This window comes from Conger conger, chromosome 18, assembly GCF_963514075.1.
Source record: "Conger conger chromosome 18, fConCon1.1, whole genome shotgun sequence".
Classification (NCBI taxonomy): domain Eukaryota; kingdom Metazoa; phylum Chordata; class Actinopteri; order Anguilliformes; family Congridae; genus Conger; species Conger conger.
This window is the reverse complement of record NC_083777.1, coordinates 26,613,071-26,637,690: the sequence shown is the minus strand read 5'-3', so window position 1 is coordinate 26,637,690 and position 24,620 is coordinate 26,613,071. Positions and strand designations below refer to the sequence as shown.

Here is a 24,620-nt window from a genome sequence, read left to right as displayed (position 1 = left end):
TTTATCTGGTGTTTCTTTATCTAGTCTATGAAATCTTCAGGCTTCAAAGCTGTTTGTTCAACAAGCCACACAGAATGAAGGCAAGCGGTGACTCGTGAATATAGTTAGCCGGGTCACAGAGAGAACAGCACCCCCTTGAGGACACTGAGTTTCACTATCACTTTTGCTTTTGTCAAACTGTCATTATCCTATAACGACATTAAGATGTCCTCATATTTAATAATAAAGGTGTTGACAGGAAAGCGAATCCTCAGTGTTTGTAAGATTCACTTTCACAGCAGGGGAACAGAGCCATGCCACGTTGCCCTGACGCAGCGCCTTAACGACGCCATAGAGACGCCGTGCCACGTTGCCCTGACGCAGCGCCTTAACGACGCCATAGAGACGCCGTGCCACGTTGCCCTGACGCAGCGCCTTAACGACGCCATAGAGACGCCGTGCCACGTTGCCCTGACGCAGCGCCTTAACGACACCATAGAGAGTATGGGCGGCCTGTAGCGTAGTGGTTAAGGTACATGACTGGGACCCGCAAGGTCGGCGGTTCGATTCCCGGTGTAGCCACAGTAAGATCCGCACAGCCGTCGGGCCCTTGAGCAAGGCCCTTAACCCTGCATCCAGGGGGATTGTCTCCTGCTTAGTCTAATCAACTGTACGTCGCTCTGGATAAGAGCGTCTGCCAAATGCCAATAATGTAATGGAATGTAATGGAATGTAATGGAATGTAATGGAATGTAATGGAATAATAGAGACGGCGTCACGGGTTCCTCACGACCGCGCCTGAGCACGTGCCCTGTGCTACCACCTCACCTGTCACCCAGTCCTCTGGAGCCCTATCCAGCACACTACCTGTCCAAAACAAACACCCGCTCACGCGTAGCACACCCTGACACTTTAATCAAGTCTTGAGCAATCTCTGACCAATGGAAAGGTAGTGTGCTCTAATCTGAATGGTGACCAGAGTTAATCTGAATGTTCACTAGTTTGAGCACATTCTGTACTATTGACGGTTAAAATAATATAAACATTTCTGTTTGTTTGAGACTTCCATTCCGTGTCAGCACACACTGACAAGTGACAAGTGACAAACACAGCCTTTTAAAAAGAATGTCTTTCTAGGACAGCGAATGACTCCTAAGGAAACAAGTGCTATGTGAGTAACTACGGCGTGGCTATATTTAGCATATTTCCTCCAGACATTCCGGTTGTACAACTTCACTCTAAATTGGCATCTCATAAGGAGTCATGTCTGTTCACGCTGCCAGTCTTCTCAAACAATCCAGACATTCCTCAAATGTGGCATCTGTATTATTGTTGATTACTTCAACCGCAGTGATGTGACAACTCCACCTTAAAATATATCAACACAACCCAGGCAACAATGTGTCACATTCCAATTCCACACTTACACTCACCAAGCACTTTATTAGGTATTTATTAGACTCTTTTTTTTCTTCTACTGCTGTAGCCTATCCACTAAGTGCTGTGTGTTCAGAGATGCTCTTCTGCATACCACTGTTGTAATGTGCGGTTATTTGCGTTACTGTCACCTTCCTGTCAGCTTTGACCAGTCTGGCCATTCTCCTCAGACATCTCTCATTAAAGTGATGTTTCTGTCTGCAGAACTGCTGCTCACTGGATTTTTTAAAATGTATTTTATTTGCACCATTCTTTGCAACCTCTAGAGACTAGTGTGCCTGAAAATCCAGGGAGACCACCCTGTCTGCCACCAACAATTATTCCACGGACAAAATCACTTATATTACATTTTTTCCCCATTTTGATGGCTGATGTGAACATTAACTGAAGCTCCTGAGCCGTATCTACATCGTACGCATTGCACAGCTGCCACACAATTGGCTGATTAGATAATTCCATGTAATAAAGCAAAAATATTCCTAATAAAGTGCTCAGTGAGTGTATCTTTCTGCATATACAATACAGAAGGTAATTTTATAACTGTCACACAACACAACAGACTGTAACATGACATGACTGTAGTACTGTAATTAAAATGGCACACTTTGCAGTTCATTCAATGCTCCCTACACTGACAATGGAATATTTTCATACAGATTAATATTTAATAAGGAAAAAATAAAAACAACATTGAACATATGGAAAATGGGAAGGCCCGTGAATGATGGTTGATTGTGAGGACAATGGAAGGTAACGGAAAATGCTGAGCAACAACCGGTCTCACACAAGCACACGACAGCTATCATTTTCACTAAATTCTTGGAAGGTTGGAAAAAAAATAGATATTTTCAAAAACTTTTGCAGAATGTCTGAACAAACCTTTGCAGCCATGCACATACTGTATCATGTGCCAGAAATGATTATGAAATGATATATGAAATGAAAAGAAATCTATACATTTTCAATATCGGGAGGGCACTACTGAGGGTGCTTTCATAGTCAGCATAATTATTCGATAATTTCCACACTTGTCATTTCTGTAATGTTTGCAGGAGTGGAAATCGTGCCTTTAAACTTTAGTGCTGACTTGTACAAGAGCATCATTGACGGTAAAATCCCTGTGCGTTTACAATGCAGTAAATCATTTGGTTGCAGTTTGAAGTGCTCTTCTAAATCGTGACTTGTTCCATGCCCAAGAGGCATGCTTTGGGCCTGAGGGAAGTGAACTATGACCCTCCAGAACCCAAACCCACGACCTCCCTGGGCTCCAGCCAGCTGCCCTTCCTCTACCACAGTGTACCGTATACCAAATCACTTTCATTTCTACTTAAGTGTCTGATTTGGAAATATAAACACCATCTCCGATGAAAGCCAATCTACTAAAACGTTTGTTTTTAAGGGCACATGTTATTCAGCGTTTACCAGCCCTGTGCTGATCTATTTCTAATCCATACATGGACATGTCATTTTGAGGCTTTTAATAACTCCTGCGGTAAGGATTAGGGCGCAGATCGCAACACTCAATTAATACTTAATATAGATATTACTGGAAAAGGCTCCTACTACAGATTGGGTCCAGTGTTTTTCCTGGCAGCGGGCTTTAAACAGCCATATTTCATATTAGTGGCGTTCTGCTGAGTGCACTGCACGGATAAAATCAAAGTTTAAACAGGTGATGTGGAGCCAGATTGCACTGGGGCCATTTTTCCTCATCAGGGTGATTAGCATGAGGCTGATTGAACATGCAGTGGAACAAGAAGGCACATTCATTTTAATAGCTTGCCAATTAGCAACATTTTTCCGTCTGATCGTATCCAAAAGCCAAATTAACCGTGATAAAGGATCTGAAATGGCTTTTAACCCCCCAGATGGAGGATCTTACGTACATTTATGAGATTTCCAGACACAAAAGGACCTCCATTTCATACTTTGTGTAGCCACGATAAGGTTGGGCCCTTGAGCAAGGCCCTTAACCCCGATTGGCTCCACGGGAATTGACCCCTTGCTTAGTCTAATCAACTGCAAGTCCCTTCAGATAAAAGCATCAGCTAAATAATAACAAATGATTTTATTCCCCGAGACCACTTTCTTCATGAAACCTGTGAGCATACACGAGAGTGGCGCACACAGTTGATGGACAGGCGGTTTTGTGAGCCGTACCTTTGACGACGAAGGCTTCGGCCAGCAGTCGGAGGTGGTAGAGCGGCTGCTGGTCTCGGGTGAGGTCGTCCAGCACGGCCCTGGCGCACATGCCCTGGGCGTCACGGTAACTGCCCTGGATGTACTGCAGCTTGGCCATCAGGAGCAGGGCCTCGTTCATGTACCGCGGCTGTCCGTGGTCAAACGGGGGGTGTCACGGGCGTGAGGTTTACACTGGGGTCGCTAAATCACGTCATCTATTATCGTTCTATTGTACAGCGCCCTCCATAGTGTTTGGAGCAAATACTTTTCTTTTTTTTTCCCTCTGCACTCCATTTTAGATTTGGATTACACAATTCACATGTGGTTAAAGTGCAGATTCTGAGTTTTTACAAAAAACATATATGTATGCATTTTGAGTTCCCCATATCCAAATGACAGCACTTATTACACATAGCCCTGCAATTTCAGGACACCATAACCATTTGGGACATATAAATGTTATGTAAAATAATGTAGTCATATTTAATATTGTGTCTGATATCCTCTGTAGGCAATTACTCCTTGAAGTCTGCCTGTGCTGAGCATCTTCTCTGGTGAACAACAGAACAACTCGGGTCCTCGTGTTGACAAGCATATGGTGACTCCAAAGGCAATCAAAAGCCTAGAATCAAGGCTAGATACTGAAAGCTTTCTTACACATGCACTAAGGAATATGCCTGACTAATCAGAAACAGCTGTGAAGCCATTGGTCCATTATAACACAAGTGCTGTAATTTCTCCGTGGTTAAACTACAATGTATGACAATACCCTTTAATAAAAGCCAAGGCTCTTAACCACATATGAATTGTTTGATTACAGAGAATTGCGGAGAACAAAGCCAAATCAAGAAAAATAGAACGCGCTGCCTAAATTGTGTTTATGAATATGATTCCATCTGCCAAACACAAGGCTTCTTGATGGGAAAATGAAGTTATATGAATTGAATTAAATGATTGCACAACTCCAAAGCCCCCTGCCCCTCCCAAATAATCTCTGCAGCAGTTATGCACTGTGTGAAATAGAAAAGTAATAGCAATATTTATGCTTTACTTTAAATCAAAATACAAAATATCCAAGTGTTTTTTTATTCTCCTAAAAAACAGTCGTTTGGCCGTTTGGCAAATCAAGCGTATGAGCTCACCAGACTCTGCGTATCTAGAGTAAATGTTGAGTTGCAGTGTGAGTGAAAGAGAAAAGGGACGGCTGAGTGACCCCGTGTCTTCAGACTGACCTCCAGACGACCCCTGTGGAGGATGGCGCTGAGGTCATCCTTGGCCTTGGCCAGTTTGGGCTGGTCTTTCTCCGTCAGCGGTGTGGAGCTACGCAGCAGAGCCATGCTCTCCTGAAGACACTCTTCCAACAGCGCCTCTGCCAGCAGCAGGTTTCCATAGTCATCTGAGGGGGGGGAGAGCGGGGGAGAAGGGATGGGAGAAGGGGGCGAGGGGTTAGACGGCAAATGGAGCCAGTTTAAGTTAGACAACCTGTCAACTTTGAGTTCATGAAAAATGATTAAACCCATTTCCAGGTAAACAGTGACGGTTTTTAAAAATATATATCTTGTTTTGCTGTGGGAGAGATGTGGGAGATATGTAAGTAGAGATGTAGGAAAGATGTTCGTAGAGATGTGGGAGAGATTGAGTAGAGATGAGGGAGAGATGTTAGTAGAGATGTGGGAGAGATGTGAGTAGAGATGAAGGAAAGATGTTAGTAGAGATGTAGGAGAGATGTGGGAGAGATGTAGGAGAGATGTGAGTAGAGATGTGGGAAAGATGTGGGAGAGATGTGGGAAAGATGTGGGAGAGATGTGGGAAAGATGTTAGTAGAGATGTAGAAAAGATGTGAGTAGAGATGTAGGAAAGATGTAGGAGATGTGAGTAGAGATGTAGGAGAGATGTGAGAGTTGTGAGAGATGTTAGTAGAGATGTGGGAGAGGTGTGAGAGAGATGTGGGAGAGATGGCACTGGGCTGAGTGTGACGTTCCCAATAGACAGGACACAGGAGTCACCCCGGCTCCTGCCAATGTAAACAGCACACAGCCTCCAAGGTCTCCGCTGACACCAGCACATGCAGACCGGCTTCTGCGGCCAAGACAGTTGGTGTGTCAAAAACCAGTTTACAGAGCTTTACTCGATCGTTTTCTCCCCCCTCCCGCGCTCACGAGTTGTGTTTACAGCTCGGCTGTGTACAGCTGTAAACAGCTCGACAAGCTTCATCCTGTTTAGAGCAGCCCCCCTGTTCCTCTCGGCACAGCTGGCTCAGGCAGGCGCCCCTGACTCTGTACAGTGCCCGTTACTTGTTTGACGTTTACACTCGCGTCTGGGATGTCTCTGATACGGTCTGGCTCAGGTGTTCTCCGTCAGTGCCCGCCGCGACATCAAAGCCGCCCGCGAGACAGATAGCTGGGAAGCGGGAGACCTGGCGGCACGGACAGAGAGAAACACTCGTACATCATCCGGATGATCTGGACGACGACGACGACGATGATGACGAAGAGGGGGGGGACTGCGGGAGCAGCTGGCCTCTCTCACGCTGTGCTTCCCGGAGCCCCCTCCTCCAGCGACCTGCCTCTCTCTCTCTCTCTCTCCCCCTCCCCTATCACCCCAGCATCGATCTCGCTGTCAGAGTCAGCCTTGACCGCCCCTCGCTATGCGCTCTTATCTACCAGCCTCTGGCTGCCATTGTTAGCCCAGTGGCAAAGGGCAGCTAGCACTCGAAAGAGACATAGAAATCTGACTTATCGCAACAGAAGCTTGTGCGGAGAGCGAGGCATTTGTCCTGACTGTCATCGATCCGTACAATATGTTCACTTTTCAGGCATTTTGCAGACACTCGTATCCAGAGGGAATTCCACAGTTCACATTCTTTACATTCACTCCGTTTATACAGCTGGGTAATTACTGAAGCAAACTGGGCGGGTATTTAACAAAGCTGGCTAACTCGCTAAGCTTGACTTCTGTATTGAGTAAAAACCTGGAGCCTCCATGAATATGGAACATGGACTAAAATAAAAAAGCTTTACTCAGCCCAGAAGTCCGGCTCACTCAGTTACCCAGCTTCGTGAAATAGCCCCCAGGTTAAGTAAGGTGCGCAAAAGTGCAATAGCAGTGCCCCACCTGGGAAATGAATATACTACCTTGGAGTAACAAGTCCACTGCTGAGTTAAAAGTTAACTGTCCTCTGACACCGGGTGATCATTCTAGGAAGCTTTCAGATTGAAATGCTTGGGAACTGGGGTACTACGCATTCAGGGCAGGGTTCATGTCACTGCAGATGTTATATTCTCCGGGGGCTGTTAGGGCAGCTAACTCAAGCAGCGCGGAGGGAAGGACCCTGTTCTAAACGAAAGCAGGTCCACCCACGTTAACACGTGTGGCCATATCACCAGTGCTGCTATTCCAATGGGCCATCTGCCATTTTAGAGTCAGATCAGTGTTTTCCCACAGAAATGAATACGACCACAGACTTCACTCACAGTGCTCCTTACGGACAGTAGCCTAGCGCCAGCCCCGTCTGACATCATGTAAGCGCATAGAATTCAGATAAACTTCACATAGTCAAGCCAAGACAAGCTCCAAACTTGGGTTATTTTGTTCTTATGGCTTTCTTCCTCTCCTTCTTCTTCTCCTAAATTTTTCAGAAACATCAGAAATGCAACCAGTCCAGCGATAATTAAGTCTCTCGATTTAACAACATCTCTTCAGATCTTATTTGACTAATAAAAACATCTGTCCATAATGGTAGCAAATGCAGGGCACGCAGGCAAACATATGGTGTATTCTATCTTCAGGATAAAAATAGCCGGCGTTCAAAATGGCAACTAATTCGGTTAAGCACTGCAGATCATTTTCAGATCAACAATAGTGACAAAGATGCCACTGGCCCTTTGTGTAGCACATCACCTGCGCTCCCACGGCTATGCAGGTGCAAGGGAGTTCTATCACCGCTGGTCACCTGACCTCCAATCCAGCTTGTTGACATAGTAAGTACAAAGGCAGAACATGGCTGACAGGAGTGACCTTACATGTGTTTACATTACGGTGCCAATACCTTTACTTAAGTCCATGAGAGGCAGAAGGGGGGGGGAGGGGGGCAGATAGATGGAGAAAGGGAGAGAAAAGGAAAAGGCAAGAGAGGGGGAGAGGAAGGGAGGGAGAATAAGAGAGAGAAAATTAAAGAGAGCGATGGTTGTATGAAAACACAGAGAAACAGTAAACCACAGCATACACAAGTTCCTCTGGGTTTTAAAAGGCCGACAGTGGTTCTCCCTTGCACATCGTTCAATAACAAGTGCCGAAAAAAGCATGGATGACATCACCAAAGCCACCAAACCAAACCTCCATTTGACAGTTTGCTAAGAAGTGTGGGAGCTGAGAATCTGGTGTAACCACCAATCAATCAATGACAAGACATGTCTGTGCTAGAAACGGAAATAACTGAATTTACGTTCAAATACCAAAAGCAAAAAAAAAAAATGCAGATCTCCACAAAAAAAGTTTTCTACGTTTCCATCGAAACCAGGGCAGCTTCTCACAACAGGTGTATGAAACCCCCTCGAGATCCTGAATGTCATCCTGTTGGGTTATTTTAATCCACCCTGCTGAAGCAGTGCACGTTTCGCTTGCAAACAGCCTGTGTTGCAAAACAGAAAAAAGTGAGCACACCACAACTGCATTTGCCTTTTGTCTTCTTCCCCTCTTTCCGGGTACACGCGGTTTCAGTGCGTGTAGTTTGGTTTTTGGCATCACATGCCAAATGAAAAACTGCATATGGGGAAAAACTGCAGGACAATAATTTGCTGATGCTGTATTTAACACAGGCGCATTCTGAGGGTTAACTCCTATTCCAACAGTCCCTGAGAACTACGAAAGATACACCAAAGATACACCAGAGTTCACACCAAAATGTCTACCTGCTTCTGGGATGCTTCTGTCATCCTCAAATTGTGTTTGGTAGCATTGGACATTGTCCCATTGAGGTCTGCTTTGTGTTACTATCTTTGGATAATTGTACACAGTTTCATAATCAGTGGGTAGATATGAAAACACAGGCAAAAATGAAACCTAGCCTTGCATGGCTTAGGCTTGGTTCCCCTGTGTACAAAAAATTGTTGCTGTTGTTGTTGTTGTTGTTGTTGTTGCTGGAATCCTTAAGTAAATAGTAAATAAATCAAAAGGTGACCAAAAATAACTCGCAAAACTGAACTGGCTTGCTTTAAAGTTACCAAAGCCACAGGGAAATGTGAACAATATGGAGAGCTAGGCTATAATAGCTAATGTCAAGCAGACACATGACTCATTACATGGAAAACTTTATTCTGTTGTGCATGAATAAACGGAGCCCAATGTGCAGTTCAAAGAAACTCGGGAAACAATTGTCCCACTAGTTACGAAATATGCGGACGTTATTGAATCAGTTTGAATGAGCTGAACAATCCGCAGATTTATCTTCATTGATCTATAATAGGAGACAAACGAAACACTTTTGGCAAAGCGTTGTCGCCCCGGGGAAGCATACGACTTTACTTTGAAAGTACAAAGTTCAGTTCATGCGGAAATGCCGTTTTCGCATTTTAAAGTGTGAGCTTCGAGGCTTTTTGTTCTCTGTACTCTAGGAAAGAAATACCGTGACATTCTGCAGATTTCAACCACTTACCGTCCTCGTGGATACGGGCGGACACTAGTTGCTCCACTAGCGTGGGTATCTTGTCCCATTGGCACTCCGCACGACAGCGCTCGATCTCTGCCTCCAGTCGATACTGCGAGAAGGAGATCCTCGCAGACATCCTCGATCTATCCCGGGAACCGTATTCCCCGGACACTACAGGAGTCACTGCGGACTGACAAGTCATACAAAAATAAATCTCACTGAGCATGTGCAACGGCGGTACCCGAGAGTTGACGTATGAGCAAAGAACACCAGTCGCCAACTACTTTTACGAGAACGAAATGAAATTCTTGTCCCCATATTGTTATAGAGTAGCCTACAAGTGCTTCCTCATTTTGAAACATTATATGCAATGTTATTTATAACAATGGAGTAAGGAAGTTGTCCCGTTTAATACAAGGAACAATTTCTGTTTTAACGCTTTTAACTCAATTTGACAAAAATGTGTATTGCATACTGTACATATTGGTTACACAAACATATCATAAAGCACTTTAACATACAGCATTAAACGTAACTATCAACTTCTAATGCATCAGTTGAGTCAGAAAGGATGTGTAAAAAAACTTTTTGTTTCACATTAGTTAAATGCTAAAGGGAGTTCCTAAGTTTCAAATCCTGCTATGAAAGAATTTTAAGCCAGTTCTGATAACCAAAACTCAAAAACAGAGCCCAATGTATGCTTATAGGTATAGCCTATATGCAAGCATAGGGCATACTCTTATGCAGATGTGTAGGCTGTCTATGCAGTAAGGTGAAGCTATAAGCCAGCACAACAAATCCTGAAATGCAAGGTACTGTAAGCAAGTCAATCTTATTACTGTGCAATTACAATGTCCTTACTGCCTTTCAGCCGCTGAACAGCAATCAATCTGATTAAAAATTTAACAAAAAACCCACTCACTATTTGTAAATACTGATATACTGGGTGCTGGTCCATGTTTTCCCACACCTGCTTGAGGAGCCTGGACTACCCTGCTTCCTGCTTAAAATTTGTTTGCTACAGAATATGTATTCAAAACCATCTCTGCTAGGGAGGGCTATCATTTGAATGTCCCCGGCTCACACTTTTCCTTTGGTTGCAGTATTTATGTGTTAGTGTGTGGATGGCTATTCAAATTTATACATCAACATTAGGCTTATTAATTTAAAAAAGTTATACAGTAAAGCTATATTCAAAAGCTACATATAATAAAAACAGTATTATATGTAGTATTGGGAGAGTGACATGCGTTTTGTCGTTTTGGTTCTGTACTCACAGAATATTGGTTTTGAAATGACAACAATGAATATGAGGTTAAAGTGCATAATGTCATCTAATTTTTTTTAGTTCATTTACATCCAGATCTGTGTAGGAATTACAGCCCTTCTCAAACATGGTAGTCCCTCCTTTTTAAGGGAGAAAATGCAATGGATCAATTGGCTGCTCAGTTATTTATTGGTCAGCTGTGTGTGTTTGCATCATTAGTTTATGCACAATCATGCATTACATTACATTACATTACATTTAGCAGAGACTCTTATCCAGAGCGACGTACAACGAAGTGCAGATCAAACACAAGTACAAGTGCGAAGAGGACCTGAGAGGACAGTACAGTTCCGAGTCCTAGTGTAACCATACAGATACAATCGGAACCCTTGGAAGAATACATCGACTTCCAAACTAGCATACCACAGTTGGGCATGCAAGAAAGATGCAGTTGATTCTAGGCGCAGGAATTTGCGTTTGGCGTCTGTTGCTGTTGTCTGTCGTCAGAAGGGCCGAAGAAGCATCAAACGTCAGTAAATCATGTGAATATCATGTGAAAAATATGAATGAACAGATCAGATATAGGCCAAACATTGAGTGTGTCAAAATGACCTGTTCGATACATTTTTGCAAGCAAGAATGCACAGGTGAGCTCAGCAATAGCAAATGAAGACCACTGCAGCGGATGGTCTAAGAATACTTTAAATTGTGAAGAAAATAAACCCCATTTCAACTTTCACACAAATCAAGTGCACTCTCCAGGGTGTAGGCATTGACGTGTCAGTCTAAAATTAAGACGACCACAGACACATCACTGCCAGATACAAACCACTGGCAAGCTTCAAAACATAAAATGTACATACACTCACTGAGCACTTTATTAGATCTTTATTAGACTTATTTCTTTGACATATTGGTCTTCTGCTGCTGTAGCCTATCCACTTAAGAGGTTTGACATGTTGTGTGTTCAGAGATGCTCTTCCGCATGCCACTGTTGGGTGGAGAGTACTTTCTGGACGTACTTCAACATTCAAACATTCAAAAGATCAGGACTGTTGACTTATGTACTTCAGGAAAATGTTCACATCCATACAGGCTTGGGTTAACTCTGGCATCAAGTATCACTAACAAGTCTCAGTAATATTAAACTTCACCATTGGCAATGTTATTTTCCAGGTGTCAGCCCACTTGTGGCTTACATTCAATCTTATTGAAATATATGGCAATATAGGGTGGCCTGTAGCGTAGTGGTTAAGGTACATGATTGGGACCAGCAAGGTTGGTGGTTCAATCCCCGGTGTAGCCACAATAATATCCGCATAGCCGTTGGGCCCTTGAGCAAGGCCCTAAACCCTGCATTGCTCCAGGGGAGGATTGTCTCCTGCTTAGTGTAATCAACTGTACGTCGCTCTGGATAAGAGCGTCTGCCAAATGCCATTCATGTAATGTAATGGCAGATTCAAAACTTCACAAAATGTCACACCCCTTTAATCTTGCGAACATAATTAACTCTAAATAACTATTTTTACATCTAACGCAATGACGAAGACATTTTGCATAAAAAAGGGAGACACGCAATTAGGTGGTGTATTTCCAGTTTTTCAATGCAAAGTGTGACTCATTTCTGTTTAATACTCCCTTCTTGCACTGGCGCTAATAACAGAGAGAGTATGTGCTGCACGGAGCAGGAGCAGCGGTAACTGCGTATGCTACGTCTGGGTTCCTACCATTGTTCGATTGACTCTCATTCCATACATTTGAGGTTTGTATCTGTGAGGTTATGCCGCATAAATATTTACATCTATAAATAAATGAAAATATTTTTTAGTTGTTAATAATTATATTCGAAGTAAATTAAGGTCAACTTCAAAAAAGCAACGTGATCACATTAGAGTGGCAGCAATAATGTAAAAGGAATCAGCCGGGTTTCTCCTGAGATTTCTTCCCATCGGGGACGTTTTTTTCTCACCACTGTTTCAGGGTTTTTCTCCAGTAAGGGAGTCATTTACCTCCTGCTATTGGGGGCTTAGGGCTGATATGTTTAATACTCTCCAGTGTTACTCTCTAAAGTGTCTTTGTGCACTATACAAAAATAAATTGAACTGAAACGATTCCCTGCCCACCAGGTGTGACTAAAGTGAATAAAGAACAGTGCCAAAATGACTTGATTAATAAAACAATTTCATTCACGATTTTGTTCAGGGTGGAGTCGTGTGTGGATTCCAGTGCTTACTGCGACTGAGGACGGTCTAAGAACAGAAACATCCACACAAATGAACTTGTGAGCACCAATGTGAGAGAACAAAACTTGATTTCATCGCATGAGAATGAGCGCAGTGCACATGTCTTTCTGTAACAAAAATAAGCGTGGATACTGCACCTACATACGCTTGTCAAGCTACACAGGGCCATTTGAGCCGTGAACTGAAAATGAAATCGAATGCGGTGGAAATGTGATCATGAGAAAGTTAACACATTGCCTCCATCTGGACAAACCGAAACCTTAGACTTCTCTACCTTAAACAAACCATTCAAAATTAAAGGCACAATAGGTAATTTTGGACTTCTAATGGTCAAGAGAGGAATTGCAGCAACAAACACGCTCAAACCACAACACTGTGTATCCCTCCCCCTTCTCTGTGAACACGCTGATGTTGAAACCCCCCCCCCCAATTATTGTACAGCTATACAATGTTTTGGTACAGAGCGTCAGTCCGTCAACTGTATATTTAGAAAACAAAATTTAAGGACTATAAACGCAGGCAGAGGGTAAGTCAACATCAGTGAGCCTTTTTCAATGATAGGAAGGGATTTACAATGGTCCTGTAACAATGTTTTAACACAGAAATCTTACCTTTTGTACCTTTAAATTGATAAAGCAAGTACCTCAGTGTGGATCTTAATTCTTTCATATGTTTTTAATCATTTGGGTGGTTTAGATTTTCTACTCCAAAGCAACTAAACTCCTCACCTTTCATAAGCAGATGCCTTTGTGCCAGGCACTTCTCTAGAAGCACAATATTACTCCCCACAGCTATTTACTTACCCCCCACAGCCATTAAACACAATAACAAATCCTTCATTTTTAAATATTGGTTTAATAATTTGTTGGTCAGTCAGCTTCTTAATAGTTATGGACAAATATTTTCATACTCGGGGTTCCTATCATAATTCTCAATCCTTGTTACTCCAAAGGAGTATGCAATTGTTTCCACGCCATCCTGAATGGTATTAAAATGCTGCTGCAGTCAAAGGTAAACTTTGCCCAGTGCCTCAGGAAACTTCACGTGACATTTTTATAGGCCATGGAAACTGTTTACTAAATCATGCTGGACTTTAAGTAACAAATGCATATTAGCGAATAAAGCGAAGGAGGTGTCCTATAAAATTATATATAAGGTTATGCTGTAAATAGCTCGACAGCAAAATACCGCAGCCATGTTGACACTTCGTAGTTTCTGCTAGATTAAAAGTATAACTATAACTAATTTACGGTGCATTTTCACCTAATTATTCTGGGCTGACATTTCTGATTCTATCAATACGAATCTTTCAGTAAATATTGATATTACTAGTGCATACATTTTATAAATATACATATTTCACCTACTTCACAACAATAAACGAGTTTTAACAGCTGCATTGATTTCACCAACTTACAACATTGTCCGAAAAGTTTGATAAACTGAAGCCGATGCAATCAGCAAACGTCATCAAAGTTACCGTTAGCTAGCTGCTGTAGCTACTGGTGTTTAACCTTGTGAGAGCATTGTGTTTTGAATGCATTATATTCATCAATACAAGCATGAACAAATATCAAATAACGTGAACTGACTAGCTGGCTAATTTGGCTAACCGAGGAGCCAGCTATTTAGACTAGACTAGCTAGCTATCTCAACTATAAACTATGCACCATTGCTGGTTATCTTCGCAAACCAGATATTGCTATAGCTACTTGTTTTATGCAGTTAGCTAAGTTACTAACTAGGTATTTAGTTATCTTTACAGAACTAAAGTTACTTATCGAGGTATTTGTCTGAGGGTAATTTTGGCTGACTAGCTACGTTGCTAACATTGGCTGGCCAACCAAAGGGCTAGACTAGCTTGTTAGCCGGCTAATTATAGCAAGCTAGCTACGGTATTATCTAGCTAAGCAGCTATTTTGCTACTAAAAGTAATGACAAATAGAACCTCCAGTCTTCTGAAAAAGCTTTTGGATGCAGCATTTTCCCTCTTATGGTTTGACATTGATGTAGCTGCCAAATACGAGCGGTTTCTCCTCAATGCGGACATACTAGATCACGTTTGTGCTCCCATTTTCAGAGAAGGACGCTTAATCAGCTCGACGTGGATTACCGACAGTGGCAGAATTGTACCGATGATGTCACGAGCTGTCATCCAATCAGAGTGTAGATGCCGAGTCCCTGAGGTGAAAGGTTACTACGGCGAGCGTCAATGACCAATAGAAAAAGCGACGACTTCATTTCAAGTACAGCGTTGCACAAGAGAGCCATTGCATTTCAAGTTCACTTTCTTCAAAGCAGGTAAGTAAGATAAATGCGTTATCTGCTGTTCAATCATCAAGGGTGCAGCACAATGTAAAATGTGAATTATCACTTTCTGCTTACTGCTTTTACGCAGTAATTTAGACCGCCAGGCAGTAAAATACATACCGTTAATTATGGCTCGGTAGACTGGCTATTAGTTATCTTGCCAGTTCAGTCTAGACTGCAATGAGAGCTGAGCTGAGCTGTGTGCCCATTATCTGCTAATTCCGTAGATGGCTATATCTCATCGACAGACTAGGCTATTCTCCCTCGACAAAGCACAGGGTCTCATCAAATAGCTAACGGTAGCTAATTTGTCTGATTCTATCCATTGTTTTCCAATTTAAATGAACTAATTGCTAGTGGCATTTGTGAGTAACAATAGCCAAATTATTACATCTATTTGAATCGCTTTTAAAGAAATGCCACGAAGGAAGAAAAATAAACTTGCAGTAATGGCGGGGTCGTCCCATATGGAATGTTGGCTAGCCCTGTAGTTACTGTCATGACGTCATCATAAGTACTTCATAAAGAGTAACGATGTCAATAAAAACCGATTACCCCTTGCAATGCTAATGTATTTTGGGAAAGTTAAGGTGTGTGGCATGGTACTTATTTGGCAATGGTTTTCCACTGTAACCATTGCTTAAATATTGTTTTATACAATATAAAACATAGTGTTTAATCCAATATTTCAGAGCTCATCAACAAATCCTACGTCAGTCCGTGTTTGGACTGAATTCACTCTGTACTGCTGTCAGTGTAACTGCAGCTGATCATTTCAGTAATGTTGCTTATCAGCGGCGGTCGTTGTTTGTATTTCACAGTTCCGGATCTCTCTGGCAGTTCGGCGTCGTACAGAGTCGCCGGCAGGTGTCCGTCTCAACCCAGACGGCAAACGCAGCGTGTGGAATGCAGTGGAGAAGCGGCAACGGCCGGAGCCTTGCCTGGTGCTCGCTGCTCCTGGCCACTCTTCTCCTGCGCGCCCACGCGCACGAATCCGAGGCTAACGGCCACCCGGACGTAACCGATGGTCACCGAATGCGTCTGGACAAGAACGTGGTTCAGGACAGGGAGTGAGTCCTCAGTTCTAATGTCCAGGCATAATGAACAGTGCCTGCTTGTTAAATTATTCTTCAGAGTCGGCCACTGATTTTTCATAACAAACTGTACAGTGTAGTCAGTAAGTATGTTGGCGGTGACACATTTTTGCCGTTTTGGCTCCGTATTCTAAGCACATTGGATTTGAAATGAAACCATGAAGATGAGGTTAAAGTTCAGAGCCAGAACAACTAACATCGTGTCACTGTCTGAACATATTGCCAAATGGAAACCTCTGTAATCCTGCTGCAACACGCTGCACTTAAGCAGGACAGTTTCACTATTGATCTGACACTTGATTACATCGGGACAGGAGGGAATCGGTCACTTTCTGAGCATCATGGAACAGTCGGACTGCTGGAATGGGGTCATTACCTGTCAGTTGAACGTGGTACCATTTCCGCGGGGGCTTGTGTTGTGATTGTATCCATGCCATTGCTGTGCGTGAGAGACGTTGTGGTTGTGTCATGCCACTGCTGTGTTTGAGAGACGTTGTGGTTGTGTCATGCCACTGCTGTGCGTGAGAGACATTGTGGTTGTGTCTGTGCCGTTGCTGCGTGAGAGACGTTGTGGTTGTGTCCGTGCCGCCGCTGTGCGTGAGAGACGTTGTCGTTGTGATGTCCGCCAGCGCCCTCGGCCTCTGTCCCCCGCAGGCACATCATGGAGCATTTGGACGGAGTGATCGATAAGCCGGAGTCCGACATGTCTCCCCAAGAGCTACAGCTGCACTACTTCAAGATGCACGACTACGACGGCAACAACCTGCTGGACGGCCTCGAGCTGGCCACCGCCATCACGCACGTACACAAAGAGGTAGGAGGACACACGCTTTCTGGCCACCGCCATCACGCACGTGCATTCCCCCTCTCCTCACTCCTATTACACAGTGTTACATATTACCACCCCTTCATACAATACTGTCTTGGACCCAACCCTTCGATAATGGCCCAGGAAAAAAAAATGGGCGAGGATGCTGTTTTGCTGTATTAGTGTTGCAGCACTTCCAACATCCAAGATTGTTGGTGTTATTTGGCAAGAAATGCCAGATGGAAATGCCAGATGGAGAACATCCTGTTATACATATACTTTTTTTGTCTCACAACTTTCACACAGAAAATATGTGCTTACTGTGTCTTCACCCATATACAGTAACTGTCTTGACGTGACTTATGTCCATGCTGTCCCTGACTTGTGGGTAAAGCTAAATCATCCCATTTGCACCGACAGGAGAGGGGAGAGGACAGTCAGCCAATGAGAGAGGAGGACCTCATAAACTTGATTGACGATGTCCTGAGAGACGATGACAAAAACAACGACGGTTACATCGATTATGCCGAATTCGCCAAATCTCTCGAGTAGAGAAATGGGGGATTGAGCAACTGTGAAATGGCCTAAACGGGTGAACATTACCACTCATCTTTCTAGAAACAAGCAGCCTTTAATTCACCTGAGCTAGTGTAAGTATTTCAGACTGAGTTGACACTACAGTTCAGTTGTACCAGCATAAGTGATTAACTTCAGTTTAAATGTAGAAACTGCCGAAAATGTCTACTGTATGCAATAAAAGCAGATAGAAATGTTTCCGTAGGTCAGCGCTGGTGTAAAATTGCTTTTGCGATATCAAATCTGGAGATTTCTGCATCAGATGCCCATTATAGTAATATTTCTCACAATGAGTTGAATCATTGGTGTAGCGGTAACAGTATAATCAGGACTTCCCCCCCCCCCCCCCCCCCCCACCCCCTCCCCCCCGTCTAAAGCCAAGGCCATTCACGCAAAAAGCGATTGCTCCCCGTTCATGCACAGAGTACAGTGTGTGCAGTGTAGCTAAAATGGCCGCTCCATGCCCTGATTGCTTCAGTGGTGATGGAAGCTACCAGGTCAGGGCCAAAGATCTCCCAGGAGGAGGGCACTCGGGTGCGTCTCTGCCTGGTCCTGCAGTGGCAGCTAGACGCCTGTAGCAGATGGAGGTTTGTCCTTTTTGTACGATGGCTGGGGGCAGGGATGTAGGACTGTAGTCACAGAAGAATCATGGATTAGATTCATTTTTATTCAACGTCTGAATAAAAAAAAAAAAGTGTAAATGGAATGTAGACAAACAAACAATTATGCATGGTCCTTCTGTGGCCTCCTTACCTGGCCGGGGGCAGGGGTCTGGGGGCTGGGCTGGGCTGGGCTGGGCTGGGCTGGGGGGGGGGGGGGGGGGGTTTGTGCCAAACAAGCGATCAATGGTATGGTGTGTGGAGCCATGTGAAAGGCTTTGAGCTATAGCCTAACCGACTGAAGCTTTCCTATCCGTTAATTGAATGTGAACTAGGAATGTTTACTTTGTGTTATTGTTTGACCGGATTACTCTGAGTTTCATTAATAAATACAGAAAAACTGAATCAGATTTCTATCAGTGTAAATGTTGGCTGTTTGATGTTTCAGTAATGATGTTAAATGTACATTGTAGTACCAAACATGAATTACTGTAGTTGTAAAATGGCTACATATCATTATAGAGCAGTTCAGGGTCTGTGCAATAAGGCCTCATTAATTCTTTTCAATCCATTTGTATAGTAAATTGTTTTCTAAAAGAAAGCCAAAACTCTTTATAACAAATATTCTATTTTCAAATAGTGTTATTTCAATTGTTTTGTGATACGAGTCGCGTTGTATGACTTCAGAAACTGTGATATTAGCTAAGTGAATCGGCAGTATTCTCTGTGTAATTTACAGCCAAAATAAAATGGCCGCATAAGGCAGGGGCCTCTTTCAACTGGTTGTGACTGAAATTCAAACATTAAATTATTTGCATTCTCATATCTTTGTGCCGTCATCTTGTCTTTGAATATGAAAAATGAAACCTGAAATGAGGTGAAGGAACGAAAGTGATGCTTACTGTATATTGTGGAAGTTGTTGCTAGTGCGATTAGCAAACTTACTTATCAGGGACAATGCACATTTAATCAACGTTTTCACTTTCCACATCGACGGAAATGCGGCAGAGTTAGCTAATGAGCTCATTTTTATCTGTAGTCCCTTATCGGCATGTCTCAAGGATGCCCTTGGCACAGGGAAACATGAAAAGGAGGAGCCTTTATACTTGTAATTAGTGCATATTTATTTTCTTACAGTTTTTCGCTCTTTCTGTATGAGTGAGTTCAGGCAAATTAGGAAGTTGTCCTGGTTTCCCCTTTTTGAGGCTTGCCACGCCATTTTGAATATAGAGTGCGCTCCCCTTCATTACATTTACATACAGGCAAACAGGAAGGCGTACATGGTTGGCAGGCCACACAGTTTCAGGTGTTACGAAAGTCTGTTCAGGAACTGTACAGTTTAAACAAGGTCGTATGAAATGAACTCTTAACAATGTTAGCTTCGGGCAGACAGTTTTCCCTGTTTTTCCTGTGTGCATGTGAATATCTCCACTATACGTACATCTTTGACACTAAGAATACAGGGGGGAAAAAGGCGACCTGACAAATTGGTTTAACTGTTTTGTGTGCTACAACTAGCTTTAAAATCATTGCAGATGCAGTCTCATTGGCAGCTTATGCTAAGCTGTTTTAGTCCAAAAGTGAAAACTACAAAATGTAGTAAAAAAATGTAAAAAAACACAACTACTACGGACAGTAGAGAAGCATTACAAAAACAGTTCTTAATATGGTACTTCCCCAGCTGCGCGCACACCCTCCCTCTCCCACTGTACCCAGATAGACGTGGAGGGGGGGGGGCGGGTCTAGCTCCAATGATTGGGCGGTTCCAGTCCCGACATGGAGGCCAGGGAGAGAATGGGAGGCGCCAGGCTGGGGCCGGGCCCCATGGTGCGGAGCTGGCTGTACCAGTCCTCGTGTGGGCGGGGCTGCGGGGCGGAGGTGCCGGCGCAGGGGAACTGCGCTCCGGGGGCGGGGTGGACGTAGCTGGCGGGGGCCAGCATGGAGGACAGGCGGGGGATGTGTGAGAGGGAGTGGGGGTACTGGTACGGTCGGCCGGCCCCGCTCGCTGGCACACACATCCCACCCATCAGACCCCCGCAGCCTGGCAACACCCCCACGGGCACGGCCTTCTGGGAAGCGCGCTCCTGCTTCCTCTGCTTGGCTCGCCTGTTCTGGAACCACACCTGGGAGGGTTAACGGCATTACGCGGCACTGTTAGACGGGACGTCTGCCCAGTGTAGCACCTCCTCTGCAGACAGGGCTGAGAACCGTGGCTGAACAAGGTTGTGGGCTCTCGATTGTAATTAGCCCTGGTGCCGTTTTGAGGAGCCGTTTCCTTTTATTGATTCATTGCATAGCATGATTGCGTCATCGTAGTCCATTCAGGGGTGTCCATTATCATCAAAAAAGGGACAATGTGGCTGCAGGGTTCCTTTTTAGCCTAGCATTATGAATGATACATGATTATCTAATTATCTAATCATGGTCTTCAAAACAAACCTGCACCCACATCAGCCCTTTTCAGATAAGACTCGACACACCAGGCCTAAATGTGTTTTTCAGTAATGACAATTCTACTACAGTAGAGAGTGTTTGAGTAGGTGTATATATGTGCCAATATCATGATTGAGATTCTATAAATAAAATTTTTGCACAGGGAAAAAAGCCTTAAGAATTTTCTCTTTGCATCTCATCTGAGCAGGTGATTCCGATGGCACTTTTCATTTTAGAGAACAAATGAAGTTGCAATAACAAGAGGTGCTCAGGTGTGGGTCTCCTGCCAGTACCTGTTGCTCGAAGCGGCTGAATCAACACCATTTCTCCTCCGTTGATGGCCTAACTGTAATATTGCTGGTGTGGCCTGAGGCCCTCACCTGTATGCGGGCCTCGTTGAGCTTGGTTACGCGCGCCAGCTCCTCGCGGCAGTAGATGTCGGGGTAGTGGTTCTGCCCAAACGCCACCTCCAGGTGCTCCAGCTGCTCCTGGCTGAAGGTGGTGCGGTGGCGTCTGCGTGCCGGGGACGGGTAGTGCCCCGCCAGGTGCGCTCCGAACCCCAGGCTCACGGGCATGGAGACTTTCTTTGGGGGGCTGTCAACGTCTGGATGTGACAAAAAAAAAAAGATGTGGGTGGCGTCACTGGCTCAGGAGCTGAGAGCTTTCGTCTCATTGGCTCAGGAGGTAAGAGCAGTTGTCTCATTGGCTCAGGAGGTAAGAGCAGTTGTCTCATTGGCTCAGGAGGTAAGAGCAGTCGTCTGGCAGTCAGAGGGTTGCCAGTTCAATCCCACCCTGGGTGTGTGGAAGTGTCCCTGAGCAGGACACCTAGCCCCCAAATGCTCCTGATGAGCTGGTTGGTGCCTTGCGTGGCAGCCAATCGCCGTTGATGTATGAATGTGTGTATGAATGGGTGAATGAGAAGCATCAATTGTACAGCGCTTTGGATAAAGGCGCTATATAAATGCCAACCATTTACCATGTGATGATTGCATGGATGAATAAAGCTAAACGTCTGCCCTTTCTTTCTCGGAAAGCATTGTTTCTGGCAAATATGCTTTTAATGAACTCTTAGCATAACATACGAGTCTCAGGTTACCTGAAATGTGACACGGGCAGGGAAAAGTGTCCCCGTTAGCGTGGGAAATGAGAAGTGTTTGGTCTGCTTTTCCTTGTCTGCACGTCTGAGTGGTAAGCACGGATATACCCAGCAGAAAGATGCTTTATTAAGAACCTGAAACTGCGGGATTAAATGGTCTTTACTCACACTAGAAACCACGGGGAACCAAATAACCACTCAGCTTCATCGCCACAATTCAATATCGTGAGAACGCAACGGCAGAGCCAAAAGGATTGTGCTCAGATTAGACCAACAATAGCCAACATGGTGACTAATTTGTCAAATTGGTTACCTGGCCTTTGGTTCTTCTAGGAGGTGAGGAGACACATTTTAACATAGGGCTAATCGTTCCAAAACCATGTCTTTCTCGATTGGTAAAAAAAAAATGCATCAAGAAACATCCCATGAAAATTTTAAATGAAGTCATAGCATTTTCTTTTGTAGCTACTTTGATGTAGGCCTACCTACCAGATAGAAATCCTTTAAATGGCATCCGAGTTTCCTCTTTTCAGTGGGGCTATACACAAAGAAAATCTCCTTTTAGTCTTTATCTTTAGTGTGTGTGTGTGGTCCCGTAACTAAATGCACCAGGAGCAGGTAAGAAAGCAATTGGCCCTAATTAGGTTGTGGAACACGTACTTAAGTTCTTTCACCATTTTCCTTAAACTCAGATAAACGCATTATATTGAAATATGAAATGAAGTCAGGGACAGGCTTATTTTAATTTGCTTTGTCTTTATTCTTAATTTTCTACCAAATTACTTGTTTTACTAGTCATTGATTCACCTCAGCCTTATTCTAATCAGGTAAAATTTTCTCTCAACTGCATGTAATAAATTGCGCTACTGTGAATAACCGCGTATGAGGTATGCACGTATATCCCATGAGCCTGGGTATCAGCATAGTATAAGTATTAACATGGGACTTTTATTCATCATAACATGTACAGCTCATTACACAATCCATCTAAACCTGAAATCCATCTAATTACAAAAAAATGAACAGCTTGTTAAAATTCTGGCGTTGCAAATTTGGAATGAAAACCAGTGTACAGAGTGGTCCCCCCCCCAGGACTGAGTTTGGGAACAACGGGTCTACATAATGGATTTAACTTCATAATTAAAATGTCACATTTCATGCATTTCAAACACTTCCAACCATCAGTTCCAAATTAAGCAGTTATAGTCATCCCCTACACAGGCACATTAAAATAGAAATGTCTTAATAACAATGTAATAACATTTGTATGTACATAGACTGAACTAGTCATAATTCAATGTACAAAATCAAAAAAGTCGAGAAACGTACTTTAATATTGACATTGGTTAGCCCTTTTCTACCATTTTTCCAAAACTGATTTTCCTGAACCCAGGTTTTTATCGTAGCCCAACAATAACAACACGCAGTATGCTAATGTCATTATGACTGAAACTCGTTTCTAACGCAGGTCCAGGGTTCAGCTTTGATTAGAGCGGCGTTTTCCGGAGGAGAGCGGAGGACTCACCTGCACTGGAGCTGACTGTTGCGATGTCAGCGTAGAGGTCCGGGCGCTGCTGACACTTGCCTGGGTCTCCCGTTACAGACGTCCGGTGGGCCATGGAGGCGGAGAAAACGCGGCTCCGGCGATGCCTCGCAGCGCTGCTGGCGTCTCTGACCTAGACGCCACTTTTGAACCGTGGACCGCCCTGACGTCGCATGTCAATCACCCCCCCGAGTCACGCCCACTTACAGAGCCCACCTGCGGCCATGCCGAAGGCAGTGCTAGCCAGCACAATGCATTCAAGTGTTTATGTGGGAACCACTATTGCTTAAAGATTCTGTTATATTATTGGACATTTTGTGTAATAGTCATACATGATACACCAGATAAGTCTTAAATTTCGCTAAGATTTTTATTATATTTATATATATATATATATATATATATACACATATATAACATTTGGTCATCTTACCATAGCCATGCAGTCCCCTGTCCTTGCTGTACTGATGAGCAGGTTAGTACCTTGGTGTGTGAGAGTATGCGCGAACGGGTGAATGAGAGGCATCAATTAAAGAACAGCGCATTGAATAAAATCACTATATAAGTGCACTCCATTTACCACTTACCATACGTCCAGGGCACGGAAGTGATATTTCAAGTCCTGAGTGATTGAAAAGTAATTCCCTCTTCCAGAGCCGACGGTGTTCAGTTTCACTCTGCCTGACGAGTCCTCGGTGAAGTCTTCTGGAGACTTCCCTCCCTCTCAAACAATTCACTCTAATGTGATTGTCACACCACATCTCATTTGCTGTCCCAATCTGTACTTAAGAGCAAATGGAGTCCATTAAGCCCCTCTACCTCTACCTGGTGTATAACTCTCTTACAAGAATTCAATCCAATAGATAAATGGAAAAAAAGAAGTGTCGGAAAACAACCAAACATTCAGCACATCGTCAATATAGATCACTCCTCTTTCATTGCGAGGCCTCCCAGCTTTAACTGAGCCTTGACATACCACAGAGGAAGAGTATCTTGCGTATTGTTTTATTCTGAACATTAAACGCTGGTCCTCCCAATCTCTGGCTTGTCATGCCTGAAACCGCCAGCAGATGGCGACGGCTCACTGCGCGACTCAGCAGGGAGAGGCGGGCACCAGAGAACAGCCGGAACGCCTGCCCTCTTATTCTACATGGCAAACTCCACGGTACGCAGCCCTGCATTCCAGCCCAGTCTCGGACTGTGTGCCCAGTCAGTGGGTACACGCCCTGAATCTCTGCCCTGTGTCCCGCTTGGCTGCAGTCCCTGGAGACAGGCAAATTACAGGGGCACGTGGGACATCTGCGCAAGGTGCAGAACCGACAGAACCGCAGGCTAAAACCAGAGGCCAAGACCAGGGGCTCGTTCCAATCACTTATTCCTCACCTTGCTCCTGACCCGGAAATCGAT

General features: G+C 44.0%; 3 protein-coding genes across 7 annotated transcripts in view; 1 reads left to right on the top strand and 2 right to left on the bottom strand.

The window, feature by feature from the left end:
* The window catches only part of ttc7a (tetratricopeptide repeat domain 7A), a 75,810-nt gene extending 66,376 nt beyond the window's left edge, over positions 1-9,434 (bottom strand). For both annotated transcript variants that reach the window (XM_061227836.1, XM_061227837.1), the window contains exons 1-3: positions 9,251-9,434; positions 4,830-4,993; positions 3,577-3,745 (exon numbers count right to left, since the gene is read on the bottom strand). In XM_061227836.1, coding sequence (XP_061083820.1) covers positions 3,577-3,745; positions 4,830-4,993; positions 9,251-9,380 — 463 coding nt within the window. In that variant the 5' untranslated portion in view covers positions 9,381-9,434. The remainder of the gene's footprint in view (positions 1-3,576; positions 3,746-4,829; positions 4,994-9,250) is intronic.
* A 5,475-nt stretch (positions 9,435-14,909) lies between these two features.
* mcfd2 (multiple coagulation factor deficiency 2, ER cargo receptor complex subunit) lies at positions 14,910-23,505 on the top strand. 3 transcript variants are annotated; one of them, XR_009706363.1, is made up of 5 exons: positions 14,910-15,055; positions 15,886-16,134; positions 16,813-16,972; positions 17,387-17,616; positions 23,274-23,505. XR_009706363.1 is itself a non-coding variant. In XM_061227835.1 (4 exons), exons 1-4 carry the CDS (start codon positions 14,967-14,969, stop codon positions 17,516-17,518), a joined length of 630 nt encoding a protein of 209 aa, XP_061083819.1. In that variant the 5' UTR covers positions 14,910-14,966; the 3' UTR covers positions 17,519-17,746. The 3 variants fall into 3 exon arrangements, 1 of the variants encoding a protein (XP_061083819.1); XR_009706362.1 differs by having other exon boundaries at positions 23,139-23,278; XM_061227835.1 differs by lacking the exon at positions 23,274-23,505 and having other exon boundaries at positions 17,387-17,746.
* On the bottom strand, positions 19,884-23,395 carry prop1 (PROP paired-like homeobox 1). 2 transcript variants are annotated; one of them, XM_061227833.1, is made up of 3 exons: positions 23,196-23,395; positions 20,955-21,178; positions 19,884-20,264 (listed from the first exon to the last, which is right to left on the bottom strand). In XM_061227833.1, the coding sequence occupies exons 1-3, from the start codon at positions 23,287-23,289 to the stop codon at positions 19,884-19,886; spliced, it is 699 nt and encodes a 232-aa protein (XP_061083817.1). In that variant the 5' UTR covers positions 23,290-23,395. The 2 variants fall into 2 exon arrangements, with proteins under 2 accessions (XP_061083817.1, XP_061083818.1); XM_061227834.1 differs by lacking the exon at positions 23,196-23,395 and adding an exon at positions 22,160-22,346.
* Positions 23,506-24,620: the final 1,115 nt, after the last annotated feature.

Coding starts and splice junctions, on each gene's coding strand:
- mcfd2 (XM_061227835.1), top strand. CDS start 14,967: ATGACCAATAGAAAAAGCGACGACTTCATTTCAAGTACAGCGTTGCAC. Junction 16,135..16,812: donor AACGTGGTTCAGGACAGGGA/GTGAGTCCTCAG, acceptor TGTCCCCCGCAG/GCACATCATGGAGCATTTGG. Junction 16,973..17,386: donor TCACGCACGTACACAAAGAG/GTAGGAGGACAC, acceptor TTGCACCGACAG/GAGAGGGGAGAGGACAGTCA.
- prop1 (XM_061227833.1), bottom strand. CDS start 23,289: ATGGCCCACCGGACGTCTGTAACGGGAGACCCAGGCAAGTGTCAGCAG. Junction 21,179..23,195: donor AACAGTCAGCTCCAGTGCAG/GTGAGTCCTCCG, acceptor TGTCACATCCAG/ACGTTGACAGCCCCCCAAAG. Junction 20,265..20,954: donor TCAACGAGGCCCGCATACAG/GTGAGGGCCTCA, acceptor TAACCCTCCCAG/GTGTGGTTCCAGAACAGGCG.